Consider the following 19,913-nt stretch of genomic DNA (forward strand, 5'->3'; position numbering starts at 1 on the left):
GGTAAGAAAGCGATTTAGCTAGGTGTCAAGTTTGGGAAAATTAATTGGGGGTGGTTTGGGGGTTTGAAAAGATGTTAGGAGCATCATCAGAATGAGGCTCGGAATGCACAGAGACAGACTGCTGGAGTGCCAGAGTGAGGTTTGAAATGCACTGGAAAAAGTACTGAAATTCTAGAGCGAGGCTTAGAATACAGAAGACTACTGGAGCACCAGAGTGAGGTTTGAAAGGCTATTGGAGCACCAGAATGAGGCTTACAACACACTGAGAAAGATTTAAACACAACCTGAGGAAGACGACAGGAGAGAAGTTTGACAGATAAAACCATCAGATTTGGCTCTTAAAAAACCTCCCCTCACAATATTCACAAACACAAAGGAGGGAACTCCACAATAGAGAATGACAAGGGGATAAATTTGTCCCTATCTTTGCAGGAGCTCAATTTCCCTGTCCTGTCCCCATGAGTTTTTGTCCCTGTTTGAGGCTTGTGCAGATGAGGATGGAACCTGCAGGAATGGGGCAAGGACAGGAAAAGGATGGGGATAGGAAAATGAGTTCCTGTGGGGATGGGGAAAAATTTATCCCTATGTCATTCTCTACTCCACAACCTGAAAAAAATTAAACAGATAAAGAGGTTGGGTAAAAAAAAACACACACACACACACTTCACAAACACACACACTTCACAAACACACACACACACACTTCACAAACACACACACACACACTTCACAAACACACAGGAACCTGGGCACTTCACAAACACACAGGAACCTGGGCACTTCACAAACAAAGAGGAGGGAAATTAGGCTGATAAAACCATGATTTCAGCACAGAACCTGAGGAAAATTAAACATATTAGCTTATAAAAGTATGATTTCAAGACAACCTAGGCACTTCAAACAGAGGAGTGAAGTTAGGCTGATAAAACCATGATTTAAACCAGGGGTGCCCAAAAGGTTGATCGCAAAGGCAGTCGATCACTGAGCCCATCCCGGGCTCCGTGATAGACTCGCGTTGCCTTTATGTTCTCTCTATGCAACAGGCCAGCAGCAACTACGGAAGCGCCGATCAAGCCTGCCTCTCCCCCCCCTCCCCCCCCGGACATCAATTCTAACGGAGAGGAAGTTCCGGGCCAGCCAATTGCTGCCTGGCTGGCCCTGAACTTCCTCTCCAATGTCAGAATTGACGTCGGGGGGAAGGCTGTGGCGTCGGGAAACAGGGAGAACTCGGCAGCAATGGCTGCAGTGGCTTGGGGGCCTGTTTCCAGATGACAGCCCCGGTGGTGGCTTGGGGAGAAAAAAAAGGGAAATAGAGAGGCAGACAGGGAGACAAAAAGAAAGAAAGGGGGGCAGGGAGACAAAAAAAAGAAAGGGGAGGAGGGGGCAGGGAGTGAGGAAGATAAAGTTGGACTCATGGAAGGACAGGATGTTGGTTGGGGAATGGAATGAGGTCTGGAGGAGACGAAGCATGCAGGAGGCAGAAAGGAGGGAAAAAATATTGTATGCACAGTCAGAAGAAGAAAGTGCAACCAAAGACTCATGAAATCACCAGACAACAAAGGTAGGAGAAATGATTTTATTTTAAATTTAGTGATCAAAATGTGTCCATTTTGAGAATTTATATCTGCTGTCTATATTTTGCACTATGGACCCCTTTTACTAAACTGCAGTAGCGGATATTAGCGCAGGGAGCCTATGAGCGTCAAGAGCAGCGCGAGGTATTCAGCATAGCTCCCTGCGCTAAAAACTTCTATTGCGGTTTAGTAAAAAGGGAGAGGGTATATTTGTCTATTTTTGTATAGTTGTTACTGAGGTGACATTGCATATTTTAAAGCCATCTGCCTTGACCTCTTTTAAACCCCCCTCTCCACCCCGAATATAAATGATAATTAACATTTTCTCTGCTTTGTGTTTTTTAAAATTTTATTGTTGGTAGATCATTTTGACTTGGTCATTTTAAAAGTAGCTCACAAGCCAAAAAAGTGTGGGCACCCCTGATTTAAACATAAAACTTGGGCACTTCACAAACACAGAGAAATGAAGTTAGGCTACTTAAAACCATGATTTCAGTACACAACCTGGTACTTCACAAACAGCAGAGAAGTTAGGCTGATAAAACCATGATTTCAACATACAACCTGAGGAAAATTAATCAGATAACACAGCACCACCGTACAGCATAAATTTGCCCATACCACAGTTCTACAGGAACCACCACCCACTACATTATTTTTTTCAGTTTAAAAACCCTCAAAAACACAACATAATCACTGTTGCCTACTTTCCATGTAAATTTAATACAACACACTAAGAGAGAGAGTCTGTCTGCCTCTGTTCCTTTTTTGTTGTTGTTTTGTTATACTCACTTTGGAACAATATTTAGTTTACTCATTTACCCAGTTGTTGATATTGTGCCTGTTTTTATACACAGGCACACTCTACACCAAGCATGTCAAACTCGTGGCCCACAGCAAACATCTTTTCAGCCCAGCCAATGTAATCCAATAAGTCATAACTATAGTCATGAGATTTCTCCCGCAATCCATCGGTGCCGAGCTGTCACCTATCTAAGCCAGTTGAAAATGATACAATGTACGAGTATAACCAGTTGATTATTCTTAAGTACTACGATGTGGACGCCTTTGGTACCCAAGACAAGTTCATGCCTCTAGTCATAATGCACCATTTCCCCCCACTAATACTAGCAGGGAATCCGATGATAATAATACCTACCATGCCATTAGTCTTGTATTGACTTGCTTGGAGCACCTAACAGGAAATATTTTGCCTTCAGAGTACAATAAAAATATGAGTATAGGTTTACACATTAATTTGTGCAATTATTCTGTGTCTGGTAAGTTAATATTTAAGAAAAGATATTGATTTTTATTGAAATGTTTTATTTTTTTGTGTTAATGATTACTCATTTATTCCAGCTCTTTGTATTCAGTACGTCTATTGAAACCAAGTGGTAGATAAAACTAAATGAAAAACTGCTGATGAATATCGAAATTTCTAAGAAAAGTGGGAATTGGGAGTATTTTTGCTGTGAATTAAAAAATAAAATAATTTGCTTGATATGTAATAATGCTATTAGTGTGCCAAAGTTATATAACATTAAATGGCACTATGAACAACATAAATCAAAATATGACAATTATGAAGGATTAATGAGACAAGAAAAGTTGAAAAAGCTCAAGTTGGGACTGAAAAAACAACAGTTCATGTTTACTAAAGTATCACAAGAAAGTGAAGCGGCAGTGCATGAAAGCTACGTCTTCTTGAAGCTGGTAGCTAAACACTTGAAACCTTTTACCAAAGGTGATTTCATCAAGGAATGTCTAATAAAAGCTGCTAAAAGCTGCAGAAATTGTTTGTCCTTGAAGTGTGAAGGTTTTTCAAATAATCTCTTTGTCTTGAAATACAGTTGTAGAAAGAATTACTGATTTGGCAGGCAATTTAAGTGATCAGATCAAAGAAAATCATCTAGTTTTGAAGCTTTTTCCATTGCCTGTGATGAGAGTACAGACATTGGGGGCATAGCTCAATTAGCTGTGTTTCTTCGTGCTTGCGACACGAATTTCAACATTTTTGAGGAATTATTGGAACTAGTACCGATGTGTGGCACTACAATGGGACAAGATATATTTAACTGTGTTTATGAACTTCTGCAAAAATGCAATTTATCCATGTCAAAACTAATTTCTGTAGCTACAGATGGAGCTCCTTCAATGGCCGGAAAAACCAATGGTTTTGTGGCATTATTGCAAAAAACCCCAAAGTGAAACCTGTGACAGTTACAAGATTCATCATACGCATTGCATTATACATCAAGAAGTTTGTTGCACAAAGTTAATATACATGGAAAATGTGTTGACATTTGTCAAAAAAATGATCAATTTCATAAGATCTCGAGGCTTAAATCAGTGACAATTCTCTGCTTTCTTAAGTAAATTAGAAAGTGAATATTCCATTTTGTCCTACTTTATCGAGGTACGTTGGCTATCTTGCTCCAAGGTCCTTAAACAATTCTAGGACTTGAAAGAAGAAATATATCAGTTTTTAATAACTAAAAATCAAGACACAAGTTTGTTTTCTTATCCAGTATGGTTACAAGATTTATCCTTCATGGTTGATATAACAAAAGAGTTAATTTAAATTTAAAACTGCAAGGAAAAGATCAGATCGTTAGAAACATGTGTAATCAAGTTAAAGCATTCCCTTGTAAGCTAGTTCTTTTGGAAAAACAGTTGAAAATGAAGATTTAACGTACTTTCTGACATGCAAGATAAACAAATCAAGTTTAGGTGAAATTGCATCGTATCAAAAATGCGCAGGAAAAATGTTAAGCCTTAGAACTGAGTTTGAAACAAGATTTGCAGATTTTAAATCTTTGGAAGACACGTTTTCTTTCTTTTCTTAAATTTTCTCAATAAATATAGCATCAGTATCTAATCATATGCAAATGGGAAGTAATTGAGATCCAGTGCAATTCAGTTTTGAAGACAAAATACAGTGAAGTTGCCTTGCTTGAAATTTTACAAATATTTGCCAGCCAGGTTTGAAAATACTGTATTTTTCACTCCATAAGACACACTCTAGATCAGTGTTTTTCAACCTTTTTTGGGCAAAGGCACACTTGTTTCATGAAAAAAATCACGAGGCACGCCACCATTACAAAATGTTAAAAAATTTAACTCTGTGCCTATATTGACTATATATAAAGTAATTCACTTGAGTGCCACCGCCGCCATCGGGAACAGGCCGTCGCCAAGTTCTCCCTGCTTCTCTTCCCCGCGGGGCCGACCAACTCTCACCACCCGTAGTCAATTCTAACGTCGGAGAGGACGTTCTAGGCCAGCCAGGCAGCGATTGGCTGGCCCAGAACGTCCTCTCCGACGTCAGAATTGGCGCGAGTGGCGAGAGTTGGCCGGCCCCACAGGGAAAAGCAGGGAGAACTTGGCGACGGCCTGTTCCCGATGGCGGTGGCACTCAAGTGGCTAAAGAGCCGCAGTTTGCCGGCCTAGGGACAACACTGGAGGGTGGCCAGCTGTGCACCCCCTTGGGACGTAAACCTGGGGTGGGGCAGACCGCCCCCCCCCCCACCCTGGTATGCCACTATCTGTACCTCACTCCCTCCCTATGACCAAAAATTCTCCTTTCTTCTATTCCCCGTGTACACAACCATCTCTTTCCCTCCCTTCCTCTCTCCAAAGTCCATGCCTTCTGTGTCCAAACACTCATTCCCTCCCCCACCTCAGCATCTCTTTCCCTCCCTTCCTCTGTCCCAAGTCCATTTCTTCTGTGTCCAAAAACGCATTCCCTCCCCCACCTCAACATCTCTTTCCCTCCCTTCCTCTCTCCCAAGTCCATTTCTTCTGTGTCCAAAAACCCATTCCCTCCCCCACCTCAGCATCTCTTTCCCTCCCTCCCTCTCTCCCAAGTTCATGCCTTGTGTCCAAAACGCACTCCCTCCCCCCTTTTGTGTTCCGTGTTTGCCTCCCAGCCCATCTTTGCAACTTTCTCAGCAAAACGAAGCTCAAGCCGCGAGGCTTGTCTTCTGCTTCCTGCCTGCCCTGCCGCGCACAAATAGCCGAACGGAAGTATTCTCCGACGTCAGCGCTGACGTCGGAGGGCAGGCTTTGCTTAAGCCCTCCCTCCGACGTCAGCGCTGACATCGGGGAACGCTTGCGATCGGCTATATGTTAGCTGCAGGGCAGGCAGGAACAGAAGACGAGCCTCGCGGCTCGAGATGTATTGAACTCCGCGGGTCCCCCATCCAGCTCTCTCCTGTCCACGTGGGGCGGATCGCCCCTTTTCCCTAGACTGTGGCCTAGGACCCTGGGGGAGCCCGGGGCCCCTGAATGCAGGACTGGTGGTACTGCCCTGATGGCGGCCCTGACCGTACGGCACACCAGGCAACATCTCGTGGCACACTAGTATGCCGCGGAACAGCGGTTGAAAAACACTGCTCTAGATTTAGAGGAGGAAAAACCAAGAAAAAAATATTCTGAACCAAATTGTGCCTCTGAACCCAGCCCCCTAGAAAAATAGACAAATATACTGCAGCAGACAGATTTTGATCACTAAATTGAAATCCTACCTTTGTTATCTGATGATTTCTGGTTGCACTAGATAGTTCTTTCTTTCCTTCCTTGCTTCCTCAGACCCAACAATTGTCTGTTTCTATTCCCTCCCTCCTTCCTATGTCCTAAGTTCTTGCCCCCACCCCCTTATTGCCTTCCAGCCTTTGTCCTTCCTCCCTGCCATGCGGATTTCTCCTCCCTGGTCCACCGTTTGCCCTCTGCTACCGCAACTCCATGAAGCCTGCCTTCCTCCCTGCTGCGCCGCTCACCCACTGCTGCCGCAACTCCATGAAGGGAAGGTGGCGTGAAATCTGGCCCACAAGCTTTCCCCCGACATCAATTCTGACGGAGATAAGGTCCTGGCCCGGACCTTCTCTCCATCAGAATTGACGTTAGGGCAAGACTTGTGGGTCTGATTGCACGCTGCCAGCCCTTCTCTTCCTTTCCTGCGGCGGCAAGCAGGTAAGAGGGTGGCAAGCAGCAGAATGCTGGGGGGGGGGGGCGGAGGTGTATTTGCCCCATAAGATGCACCCCCTTTTATACCCCAAAATACAGTACTTAAAAATTTGTATATGAAATTATTTCCATGTTTGGAAATACTTATTGGTGCAAGCAGTTATTTACACTTATGAAAGGAAATGAGTCTCCAATCAGATCCAGAATTACCAACATTTACCTAGGGTCAGTTTTAAAAGTAATCATTGCACATAGGCAAGCTCCGCCCCAGAGCCCGCCTCCATAATATTACTAATTGTAATACCATTTTTTCCATTCATTTTTCATATATACACAAAATATAATCTTATTAACAATACATAATGGTTAACTACAAAATTAAACTACACAAAGCACATTGTATGTTTCTCAACATTCATTCCTACCAGAATACCTGGTCACACATGCAGCACACAGATAACCCCTATACAAATACAGGACCACAAACTAAAAGTACTAATATATACAAACCAAACCCTAAGATTCAAGACTCTGCATGCAGTACAACACCCAGAAAAAAACAAATGCATTTCTTCCTGAACAGTGCAAAATATTGACAGCAGATGTCATTTCTCAAAACTGATACAATCCAATCACTAAATTGAAAATAAAATCATTTCCCCTATCTTTGTTGCCTGGTGATTTTGGTTTTCAAACCATATGTCCTTCTGTCTGTGCTCTTAACTGTGTATCCAGGATCACCTTATCCATTTGCTGTTTTTCTCTCCTTCACATTCTGCCATACATCCATCTTTAGCATTAACTTTTAACATTCAACTTTCTTCCATTTTTCTGCTTCCTTCTCAAAATCTACTTTTCTATGCCTTCCCTTCCCATCTATCCATGTGTACCATCTCTTCCCTCTTTATTCTCCCCTACTCCCATCTATCCATAAGAAGCATTTCTTCTTATCTCTTCCCTGTCACACCCATTGCTGTGCACCATCTCCTCCCTCTGCTTCCCCTTCCCCTCCATCCCTATGCACCATCTCATCCCTCTCCCATGGTCAAACATCTCTGTCTTCCCCCTTCATATGGTCTGGTATCTCTCCTCTCGGAATCTCTCTCCTCTCCCATGGTCTGGCATCTCTCTCTCCTTCCCTCCCTCTTTCTGAGGTCCAGCATCTCTCTCTCCTTCCCTCCCTCTTTCTGAGGTCAACATCTCTCCTCTCCTTTCCATTCTGTGATCTAGCATCTCTCCTTCCCATTCTCTCTCTCTCTCCTTCCCATTCCAGTGGTCTGACGTCTCTCCCTTCTTTGGGTCATCTCTCCTCCCTCCCTCTCAACCACTATCATGTCCAACAATTCCTTTCCCCATATACATCATCTCTCTTTCCCTCTCACGCCACACACCTATGTCCAACAACTCTCTGTTCCTTTTCCCTCTCCCACGCAGCATTTCTTTCTCTCCTTTTCCACTACACCTGTCCTGCATATCTCTTTTCCTCCTTTCCTACCCCCTCCCCTCGTGCTTTTGTTCTTCTCAACAATCTCCCTGTATGAACAGTATCTGTCCTCCCTGCCTTTCCAACTCCCTACCCCCAGCACCTAGCCTCTCCCTGTCAGGCTTTGCACCCAGCTACTACCCCTCCCCCTCCTGCCAGGCTCTGCACCCAGCCACCACCCCTCCCCCTCCTGCCAGGCTCTTCACCTAGCCACCTCTCCTCCCAGACTCTGCATCCAGCCACACCCCCTCCTCCTGCCAGACTGCACCCAGCCACCCCCCTTCCTGTCAGACTCTGCACCTAGACCCCTTCCTCTGTCATACTCTGCACCCAGTCCTGTCCTCCTACCTCCTTTGGCCTGGTGGACTAGCGGTGCAGCGGGCAGGAGCGAGCTTTCCTCGCTCCTGCCCCTCTGCTAACCTGTCTTCGCAGCTGGTTTCTTCTGCCGCTGAGCGGCAATGAGCGGGAGCGTGCTTTGGCGTTCCTGTTCGGCACTCAGCGACTTCTTTGACTGGCTTCTGCAAATTCTCGTGAATCACGAGAGTTCACGGGAGCCAGTCAAAGAAGTTGCTGAGCGCCAAGCAGGAATGCCAAAGCATGCTCCCGCTCATTGCCGCTCAGCGGCAGAAGAAACCAGCCGCGAAGACTGGGTTAGCAGCGGGGCAGGAGCAAGGACAGCTCGCTCCTGTTCGCTGCATCGCTGGACCACCAGGGATAAAAGTAAGTGGCAATTTTGGGGGAGGCCGGACAAGATTTTCCCTAAAATAGGAAAAATAGTAGCAGAGAAGAGATGCCAAGTGTCAGGAAGAAAACATTAATTTTATCCTTGTTGCAGGTTTCCGGGTCTCGTTGTGGAAACCTGCAACAAGTACAATGCCAGCTGTGGAAACCCTGAGAGGTGACTATTCAGTTTGGGGTTTTTTTTTCCATAAATTTGCTCATTTGCTTTTTCATGCAGCTATATAAGGTATCTTCCATCTTTAGTGAAGTGGTGTGGTAGCCATGTTAATATATAGAAATATTTAAGATAATATATAGAAACTAGTCTTTAAGCCCGTTACATTAATGGGTGCTAGAACATATGTGTGTGTGTCTGTCTTTTTTTCTCTCTCTCTCCTTAGCCGCTTTCTTTCTTTCTGCCTTTATTTTTCCTTGGCTGTCCATCACCACCCCTTGCCTGCTCCCCCTGTCCATTTTCCCTTCCTTTTACCTCCACTGTGTCCACCACTACCCCTTCACTGCTCTCCTTATGCAGCAGCAGCCCTTCTCCCTTTGTTTTACCTCCCCCCTGTCCAGCAGCACCTCTTTCCTTCTCCCTCTGTCCAACATTAGTCCTCCGTTCCTTTTTCTTTACCTCCCCTGTCCATCAGCATCTCTTTCCTTCTCCACCTGTCCAGCAGTAGGCATCCCTTCCTTTTTTATCCTCCCTCCTCCTTCTTATCCCTATGATACTCTTACCTTGCTCTGCCCCTGATCAAAGGTTCCCGACAGCTGCCCAGTTGCACCCATTGGAAAAGTTCCCACTGCCGCATCCCGCACCCCTCCTGACGCGGCTCCCGCTGTCCTTTCTGTCTGTCTCTGTCCCTGGCCTCCTTTGCCTGTCTGTCTTTCTGTGTATCTCCCTTACTCTGTGTCTTTCTTCTTTCCTTTCTGTCTCCCTTCCTCCCTCTGTCTGTCTGTCCAAAGCAGCATTCCATCCCCCTCCATTTCCCTCCCCCCACAACAGTTCCCTGTGCACCTGCCCCTGTGTCTTTCTTATTTTCTTTGTGTTTCCCTTCCTCTCTCTGTCTGTCCAAAGCAGCATTCCATCCCCCTCCATTTCCCTCCCCCCACACCAATTCCCTGAGCACCTGCCCCTGTGTATTTCTTATTTTCTTTGTGTTTCCCTTCCTCTCTCTGTCTGTCTGTCCGTCCAAAGCAGCATTCCCTTCCCCTCCATTTCCCTCCCCCCCCACCAGTTCCCTGTGCAGCAGCATTAGCGTTTCCTCTACCCCCCCTTTCCCTTCCCGCGGGCCGGACTACAAAGGTGGTGATTCCAGCAGCGCTTGCATCAGTCTCCACACGCTGCTTCGGGCCCTTCTACTGCCCTGATTTACTCTGGCACGTCCCTGATGACATCATCAGAGATGCGGCAGAGCAAATCAGGGCAGTAGAAGGGCCCGAAGCAGCGTGTGGAGACTGATGAACACGCTGCTGGAATCGCCATTCGGGCCCGTGGGAAAAGAAGGGGGTGGGCGGCGGCAGGAGAAACGGAGAACGTCGTCTGGCTGCGGTCCGGCTTGTGGAGGCGATAGGCTGGTGACGTATTAGCGCGCATGCGCACTCCTTAGGCCACAGACCTACAGCGCACGGAACACGCAAATAGGAATGCGCATGCGCGAGTTAGCCTTTTATTATATAGGATAAACAAAACAAAAGGAATAAAGGTAATACCTTTTTATTGGACTAAATTAGTGCATTGTTTGATTAACTTTCAAAGGTAACCCCTTCTTCTTCAGATCAGAAATAAGCAAATGTAAATGCCAGGATACTGTATGTAAGAGAAACATGAATCATATTAAAAACTGCAATGCCAACCAGGAAATCACCTCTGTAGGACAACACTTCAAAACATCAGAACACTGCATCCAGGAAGGGAGGGGGGGGGAGGGGTTGGATGGGTAAATTGTTTCAGTATTTTGCAAGTATGTAAGTGCTGTTTATTGAAATTTTGAATGTATAATTGTTGGACTTAATAAAATCAATAAAAGATTTTTTTTAAAAAGAACACTGCATCAATGATTTTATGGTGAGAATGCTAAAAGGATATTTTAAGACAATCCAGGAACATAAGACTTTTGAAATCAAATCAAAATGATAAAATATTTTGACACCCACTGCATTGTCACCTCCTTACCATCTACCCATATCTCTATCCCAAACACCCAGACCAGGATTCTCAAAAAACCACATTAAAAAGCGACAGTCTGCTAACGCAGCCATTTTAATAGTGAATTGAAAAAAGCAAGACCATCTCAAAAACAAAAAAATCGCACATGCAAATGAGGTGGGCAGACAGCAGCGAAGATTTGTTAAATTTGAACGTGCCCATCGCTGGTGATAGCGATGGGCACATGCACAGAATAAACACGTTAACCCCTACACACAAACACAACAGGAGAGATGATCATTCTCTCCCGCTGCCCACCAACAACCTTCCCCCACCCCAGCAGCAGGAGAGATGCTGGTTCTCTCCCACTGCCAAGAAATGCCTGCCGCCGTCCAGCTGCATGCACACCTTGCACTCTCTCCTGCAGCCAAGTGACCCCCCCCCACCTCTAACACTCCCTCCCCCCTTACCTCTAAGTAGATGACTTGAGGGACGCAGAGAGGGGTAGGCCCATTTTGGACGACGCAGACCAGCTGGGAGGAGGGAATCTACTTAAAGGTAAGGGGGAGGGGGCATCAAAGGTGGAGGGGGGTGTTGTATGGCAGGGGGAAGCGGGAGAGAATCAGCATCTCTCCTGCTACAGGGGGGGTTGTGTGTTGCCGCTGCTGCACAAGGGGGGGTTGTTCACTGCCGCTGCTGGGGAGGAGTGTTGTGATGTAAGGGGACTGAGAATGAGCATCTCTCCCCCTTCATCACAAGGCTTTCTAGCAGTCTCTGACACTGTCATGCCTTTACCGGCATCCCTGGACAAGTCGCTTATTTTTGTCGCTAAAAGCAGACACTGCTTTTTGAAAATGGCTCAGCATTTTTTAATAATCTACCAGAGGGCTCATTTCAATGTTGAAGAATCTATTTGCATGTTTCAATGTTGAAGAATCTATTTGCATGTCATTGTCAGAGACTGCTAGAAAGCTTGCTATTGACAGAGATAATCCATTTTGATAATCTGCCGCTAAAATGTGTACAAGCTAAACAGTCGGTAAACAGTATAGCGACGGTGTTGAAGTTTTGAGAATCTGGCCTCAGTCCTCTTATCTTTCACCTTACCCACCCCTCCCTCCTGAAAATTTCTCACTAAATGCTTTGATCTTTCTCTTAAATATACTGGCATTTATCAATATTTGCTTATTTCAGATCTGAAGAAGGGTTATCTCGTAAAGCTAATCAAACAATGTAATAAGTTAGTCCAATAAAAAATGTATAGTCTTTACATTGGCTTCCAGTGTACCTCAGAATTCAATTTAAGTGCATTTGTATTACATTTAAGATCTTATTTGGCATTTTTACCACTTTGATTCCTTTAGACTGGAATGTGCAAAGGTCTCACCTTGCCAGAAGTTCCCAAAAGTTAAAACTTACATTTCCTTCCCTTAGTGGTAAAAACAGAACCTTTTAGAGATTTAGTCATTCTTTTGCTTTTAAACTAACCGAATTCTAGAATGCTTTACCGCTTACATTAAGAAGTTTAGGTCCCTTTGCTTCATTCTGGAAACCATCTTGTTTGCTAAACACTTTGGAAATTAACTACTCTAATTTGCTTTCCTTGTCAAGTTTATGTATTATGCATTATACTACTGTTAACCGAGTCGAGCTCCTTTTGGTTGATGACCCGGTCTATAAAATTAAGTTTTAGTTTAATTCCTTTTGTTTTTTATTTCTATATAGAATCCAGGTGCAACTGTACTGTAGATAATGCAATGTAGTCAGCAACATCTATTTAGTTCTGAGTGACATTGCTGAAGGGTTAGAAGAAAAGGTTTGCCTTTTTGCAGATGATACCAAGATTTGTAACAAAGTAGACACCGAGGAGGGAGTGGAAAGAAATGCAGAGTAATGCATTTGGGGATTATTAATCGGAAGAAGCCATTTGTGCTGGGAGGTGAGAGGCTGATATGAAGATGGGGATAGCTCCTCGGTGGCCCCGTCAACCTTGGTTCTCCCTTCTGTTGCAACTCAGTTCCATGGAGCCTCTTCCTCTGCCTGTTTTTCCTTCTCTTCTTACACAGAGTCAGGATTCTCTGCTTCATCCCATCCTCCAGTCTCTGCACTTAACAGCTTGGTTCCTTGAGACTTAATGCCCTCGTTCAAGTTCTCCCAGCCTGTGCTGGATATCCTGGAGGCGTCTCGGAAGGAGTCCACTCGCCGATGTTACCATCAGAAGTGGACTCGCTTTTCTTCCTGGTGTGCTACTCGGCAGCTGGAGCTGCTGTCCGCCTCCTTATCAGCTGTCCTGGCTTATCTGTTGTACTTGTCTGGCGCTGGGCTCAAGTCCTCTTCGATCCTCTTAGTGCCATTGCTGCTTTTCATCAGCCGATTGACGGGAAGCCTATCTCTGTTCATCCTGTGGTTTCCCACATCATGAAAGGCCTTTTCCACGTTCATCCGTCCCTCAAACCTCCTCTGGTGGTTTGGGATCTTAACGTGGTCCTTTCTCAATTGATGAAACCCCGTTCGAGCCGCTAGCGCGGGCTCACTTAAAGTATCTTACTTGGAAAGTTGTGTTCCTTATTGCTCTCATTTCTGCCCGTCGGGTCAATGAGCTTCAAGCCTTGGTAACGGATCCACCTTTCACTGCCTTCCATCACAATAAGGTGATTCTCTATACCCATCCTAAGTTCTTGCCTAAGATTGTTTCTGATTTTCACATCAACCAATCTATTGTTCTTCCTGTGTTTTTTCCGAAGCCCCATTCTCACCCTGGAGAAGTGGCTCTACATTCTCTTGCTTGTAAGCGTGCGCTGGCATTCTATTTAAGCGCACCGCCCCTCATTGTTCTGCTCTCCAGCTGTTCCTTTCTTTCGATCTTAATCGCTTGGGTCGCTCTGTCTCTAAGCGGACCATTTCTAACTGGTTGGCCGCTTGTATTTCTTTCTGTTATGCTCAGGCTGGTCTCTCCCTACTGGGTCAAGTCTCAGGTCACAAGGTCAGAGCGATGACAGCACCCATTGAGGAAATCTGTAACGTTGCCACTTGGTCCTCGGTTCATACGTTCACCTCGCATTACTGTCTGGATGCTTTCTCCAGGTGTGATGGCCGTTTCGGCCAATCTGTTTTGCAACATCTATTCTCCTGAATTGCCATGTCTCCCTCCATCCCCTTTTTAGTTAGCTTGGAAGTCTCCCACATGTAGAGAATATGCTGCCTGCTTGTCCTGGGATAAAGCACAGTTACTTACTGTAACAAGTGTTATCCAGGGACAGCAGGCAGATATTCTCGCAACCCACCCACCTCCTCGTGGTTGGCTTCTTTGCTTGCTATCTGAACTGAGGACACGCTGAGGAGACACATGCCCTAGGCAGGGTGGGAGGGGCACGCACGCATGCGCTGGCCAATTGCAAGCCTGAAGGTCTTCGAGCAAGTCTGCTTGCGAAAACGTCCGCTAGGGGGCTCCGTCGGTGACGTCACCCACATGTAGAGAATATCTGCCTGCTGTCCCTGGATAACACCTGTTACGGTAAGTAACTGTGCTTTTTACTCATAGCTATGCAGATGACATTACTATTATGATTCCTATTTATACTTCATTAAAACAAGTTAAAGGTCTTATTAAAAAAACAAACAAAAAAAACAACAACCATGCAGACCAGCTTATGGATGATGAGCTCATGGAGGTGTGGCCTAGTGATTAGAACTGCTACCTCAGGTTGGGAGCTCGATCTCAGCCTGCTCTTTGTGACTCTGGGCAAGTCACTTAATCTCTCCATTGCCCTAGTACCACAGCCTGCCGGAATAGATAGGGATAAATATTTAAGAGTACCTGATTACTATTAATTGTATTGTAAACTGCTTTGGGCGAAACACTTCATAAATAAGGCAGTTGTTAAATCCCAGTAAATAATTAAAATATATAAAATTGTAACAGGCATCATAAAACTAATATACTATCACGTTACTTACGTTCCGGAATTCACGGAATGGTACAAACTGTACAATGTCCCGTACTGCCTCCTCTCCAGTATAAGATCTGAGCATTCTATTATCTCCATCTAAAAACTCCATGGCTGCAAATTCTGCATTTCCCACGCCAATAATTATTAGGGACATGGGTAATTTTGAAGCTTGAACAATGGCGTGCCTCGTCTCATCCATGTCACTGATCACACCATCGGTTATAATCAAGAGAATGAAATATTGCTGAAAGCAAGAAAAAGAAAATTCAAAACTTGTATAGTATGTTATATGGCAGTACCGTATTGCCCCATATATAGGCTGTGGCCTGTATATGGGTTTTGCAAGCCAGCCTAGTGGGTGCAGCTTGCATATCTCGGGCGGTCTATACAGCATTTTAAAATCATCCCACCGCTCTCCCTTACTTCCCCCTCATTGGCGAAAGCCTCCTCAAATTGCACCCCCAGCTTTGCAGAGCAGAAGCAATTTTTTTGGCTGCAGGCCGGTCCTACCTCCCTCGCTGGTGGCGGCCCCCTCGAATCACACCTCCAGCGTTGTTAGATGTTTGATAAATACCCTGGAAGCTGATGCGAGGCCAACTGGCTGAATGCAGTACTAAAAGTGATAAATTAACCAAAATCAGAAATACTTTGTATAACTTGGAACATGTGCATAGTGTGACAGGGAAGCCCCTGTCACTGGTTCAAAATCTGCTTTAAATCCTGCCACTAAAGCAAATGTGCCTATTCCTAAGCCAAGGAAGCTGTCCCTTAACTCTGTTCCCAGTGCTAAGATCAGACAGGCTGGGCAGAACAGAGAAGGGGTGGCAGAGAAGAACAGAATACCTGTTCCAAACCACTATAATCCCTTTTATAAACCATCTGTTAATTCCCCAGTAAAACCTCTGGTCAGGCAATCTGACACAGCAAGGGTTAAGGAAAGGGGTGGAGCTGACAGGCAGAACATGGTTAGAGCACCAGTTAAAGTTCCACAGCAGAATAAATCAAGGCCAGCTGAGAACACACACAGGCAATCAGGAACCTGGAGGGAAGGACATTCCTCACAGAACAGGGAACTGAAGGCTAGGAGCTCTGTCTTACAGCCTTCTGCTAAGAAACCTCCAGTCCCACAGCACTGCCATGCTGACAAAACTTTGCTTTCCAAACAGAGGCTAATTGGAAGGGAAAAGCTGCATAAGCAGGGCTAGCCAAATGCTGCTCCAGAGGATAGCCTGTACCCAGCTTCAGAGAGTGAGGAGTCTCTTATAGAAGTAGAAAAAAAGGGATCTCAAAGTCCCTCCTTGAGGGCCGCAATCCAGTCGGGTTTTCAGGATTTCCCCAATGAATATGCATTGAAAGCAGTGCATGCACATAAGATCTCATGCATATTCATTGGGAAAATCCTGAACACCCAACTGGATTGCGGCCCTCAAGGAGAGACTCTGAGACCCCTGAAGTAGAGGGATATATCTTTGAGGGGAATGAAATGGACTGCAGCCCAGAAGCCCCAGACTATATGTCTGAATGCAGCATGAGTCAGTAAGATACTGTATTGGGGGAAGGGAATGAAAGTTTGTTCTGTAACTATGGTCTAAAGTAGTGTTCTTCAACCGCCGGTCCATGGACGGATGCCGATCCTCAGAAATTTTCTGCTGGTTCACAGGACCGGCACGTCCATCGGGCCCAAAACAGTGTTCTTCAGCCGCCGGTCCACAGTGCGATCAACGCGGCGTCTTTGGCCCGGCTCCCTGAGTCCTGCAGTGCACAAAGCCGTAGGAAAAGGCTCCTATATGCGTCCTGCGCCTGAACCAGAAGCCTTCTCTCTGATGTCGCAACATCAGAGAGAAGGCTTCCAGATGAACAGATCGGAGAGGGTTATCATGCCACTGTACTGGGCCATGGTGCACCCTCACCTGGAGTACTGCGTCCAGCACTGGTCGCCGTACATGAAGAAGGACACGGTACTACTCGAAAGTGTTCAGAAAAGAGTGACTAAAATGGTTAAGGGGCTCGAGGAATTGCTGTACAGTGAGAGAAACTGGGTCTCTTCTCCCTTGAAAACAGGAGACAGAGGGGACTTGATCGAAACGTTCAAAATACTGAAGAAAATAGACTTAGCAGATAAAGACAGACTGTTCACACTCTCCAAGGTAGGGAGAACGAGAGGGCACTCTCTAAAGTTGAAAGGGGATAGATTCCGGAGTCTGTTAAAGGGGAAAACACCCTCCAGGTTTCAAGACAAAGTTGGACAAGTTCCTGCTAAACTGGAATGTACGTAGGTGAGGCTGGACTCATTTAGAGCACTGGTCTTTGACCTGAGGGCCGCCGCATAAGCGGACTGCTAAGCAGGATGGATCATTAGTCTGACCCAGCAGCGGCAATTCTTATGAGGCGCAGGACGCGCACGTGGAGCTTCTGCCCACAGCTTTGTGCACTGCAGCACTCAGGATGAGGAGGCCGGCCCGAATACGCCACATTGATCGCACTTTGGACCAGCCTGAAGATAATACCGGGAGCAGGCCAGAAGGCAAGGCACATGGAGGTAGAGAGACAACAACGGTAGGGGGAATGCTTTTATTTTTTTATTTAGTGATTGATTTACACCTTCTGTCTGTTCAGGGAAAAATGCATTTGTTTCTTTTCCTCTGGGGTTGCACTGCTTGCAGAGTCTTGCGTCTTAGGTTTGTTTGTAAATATTAGTACTTTTAGTTTTTGGTCCTACATTTGCATGGGGTTATCTGTTTTCTGAATGTTGAAAAGCATACAGTGTGCTTTGTGTATTTTAATTTTGTGGTTAACCATTATGTGTTGTTAATACGATTATATTGTGTGTGTGTATGTGTATATATGAAAAATGAATGGAAAAAATGGTGTTATAATTAGTACTATTATGGGGGCTGGGGCTGGGGTTGAGATTGGGTGGAGATGGGCACGACTTAGCCCAGTGTTCTTCAACTGCCGGTCCGTGGACTGGTGCCGGTCCACAAAATAATTATTTTATTTCCGCTGGTCCATAGGTGTCAAAAAGTTGAAGAACACTGGTCTAAAGTACTTAAAAGAAACATTTTTGTCCTTATGTGGGACTGTATAATGAATGAGTGTTTGATGGGTGAATGTGAGGATTGGTTAGCAACCAAAATTAAACCAGAATCCCTGTGTGCAAGCAAAGCATAGTGAGTGGGGGATGGGTAATGCTAACTAACCTTAGAAGGAGAAATAAAGCCCGGAGTGTATTCAGTGACCTGACATTTTACATCCCTGATTGTGGGAACTTTTGGGAGGGGAATCTTAGACCATTAAAGCAAGGGTGGATGGTTCCCAGCCCAATGCCCAGAAATAAGAAGGGTAAGTGGGATATTCATACTTCAGGAAGTCAGGTGGGGAGAACTTCCTGAAGAAACACTGGGCTCAATACAGTAATTGTGCCAAGTCTGAAAAGAGTGGAGCTAAACTCTTGTATATAAGTTCTTGAGACCAGAATGCTGCCCAGAATTGTGCAAAGCCTGGCAGCAGAACTATGAGAGAGAAATCCTGTTTAAAAGGGAAATTTTTTGGAGGGTTTTTTGGGGGTTTTTTTTGCTTTCCTGATTGAAGCAAGGACTTGCTGTAAAAGAGAACTTTTGGTTGTGATAAATCTTTTTCAAGCATCATCAGCCGGTGTGGCTGTATTAGAACCAGTGCAACTGAATTGGATAATAAAACTTGGAACTAGCAATTATTGGTGGAAGGTTTTTTTTTCTCTTTTCTTTTTCTCTGCTGTGCTTATTCCAGAGTGGTCCTCCAAAGAGCGCTATACTTATGCCTGGGGCAGGAACCAGGTTGCCAGCGCTAGGCTTACCCTTGGCCCCTTCACAGTAAACATAGCCAATCTTGTTCCTGATGGGGAAAATAGCTGAAGCAAAATCAAATGACAATTGTCAAAAAAAAAAAGAAAAAAATATTTATTTTTTTTTAGCAAACAGATCTTGCCAGGAGCACAAGCTGCATAAAAATTAATAAAACTTATAAAGCACTGGAAATATCTAAAGAAATAAAAAGAAGGGAACTGAGAAAAATAAAAACAAATAGTCCCACTATTCATGATAAAACAAGCAAGAAGGCAAACAGCTTATGAAGACACAGCTGCATGAACATGTATAATGTGACCATTTATTTTTTTCATCAAAACGGGACATCTATTAATATTCAGTCCCACCCTAGCCCCCAATTTCTTCCATTCATTTTCATGTACACACAATATCTTATTAATTCATAATGGTAAATATAAAATTTTTTTTTAAAAAACCACAAAGCACACTGTACGCAGAGAAAATGTTAATTATCATTTATGAGTTTTAGGGTTTTTTCAAAGATGTCAAGGCAGATTACTTTAAAATATGCAATTTCACCTCAGTAACTATAGAAAAATAGACAAATATAGTGCAAAATATAGACAGCAGATATAAATTCTTAAAACAGACTACATTTTGATCACTAAATTGATAATAAAATCATTTTTCCTACCTTTGTTGTCTGGTGATTTCATGAGTCTCTGGTGGCACTTCCTTCTGACTGTGCATCCAATCTTTCTTTCTTTTGCATCCAACATTTTTTTCACAATCTAGCCCCATCCCCTTTGGGTCCAGGTCTCTCTCTCTTTTCCCTCTGTTACCCTCCCCAGATCCAGTGTTAGTTCTCCTTTCTACCTTTGTTCCAGGTCTCCCTCTCCCTCCCCCTCTGTCTGAACCTCCCATAGTCCTGCCTCTGCCTCCTGTCTTTCCCCTTTCATCCAAGCCTTTTTCTCTGTAGTCTTTCTAATGTGCTTAAAACGCCCCCTTTCTCTGCCTCTTTTCTCTCCTTTTTCCTTCCTCCCTCCTTCCCTCCCAGCAGATTTTAGCATATCTCTCTCCTCTTTTTTTCCCCTCAGATCTTGTATCTGTCTCCTTCCTCTTTTCCTCCTCCCAGGTCTGGTATCTGTCTCCTCTCCTTCCCCCCTGCTCTGGCATCTCTCTCTCCCCGTTCCCTTACTCCTGTTCTTTCCTAGTCTTCCTTCTCAATTTAAATTCTGCCTCTGTCTAAATTCTTTTTTACTA

General features: G+C 44.7%; 1 protein-coding gene across 2 annotated transcripts in view; it reads right to left on the reverse strand.

The window, feature by feature from the left end:
* Positions 1-19,913, reverse strand: part of CPNE2 (copine 2) — a 476,132-nt gene that overhangs the window by 24,250 nt on the left and 431,969 nt on the right. Inside the window, exon 15 of one of the 2 annotated variants that reach the window (XM_033943758.1) lies at positions 14,852-15,088. The exons of the other annotated variant lie outside the window; for it this stretch is intronic. Within the exon in view, the coding sequence (XP_033799649.1) occupies positions 14,852-15,088 (237 nt within the window). The remainder of the gene's footprint in view (positions 1-14,851; positions 15,089-19,913) is intronic. 2 annotated transcript variants of the gene reach the window in all.

Source organism: Geotrypetes seraphini, chromosome 4 (assembly GCF_902459505.1).
Source record: "Geotrypetes seraphini chromosome 4, aGeoSer1.1, whole genome shotgun sequence".
NCBI classification, from domain to species: Eukaryota; Metazoa; Chordata; class Amphibia; order Gymnophiona; family Dermophiidae; genus Geotrypetes; species Geotrypetes seraphini.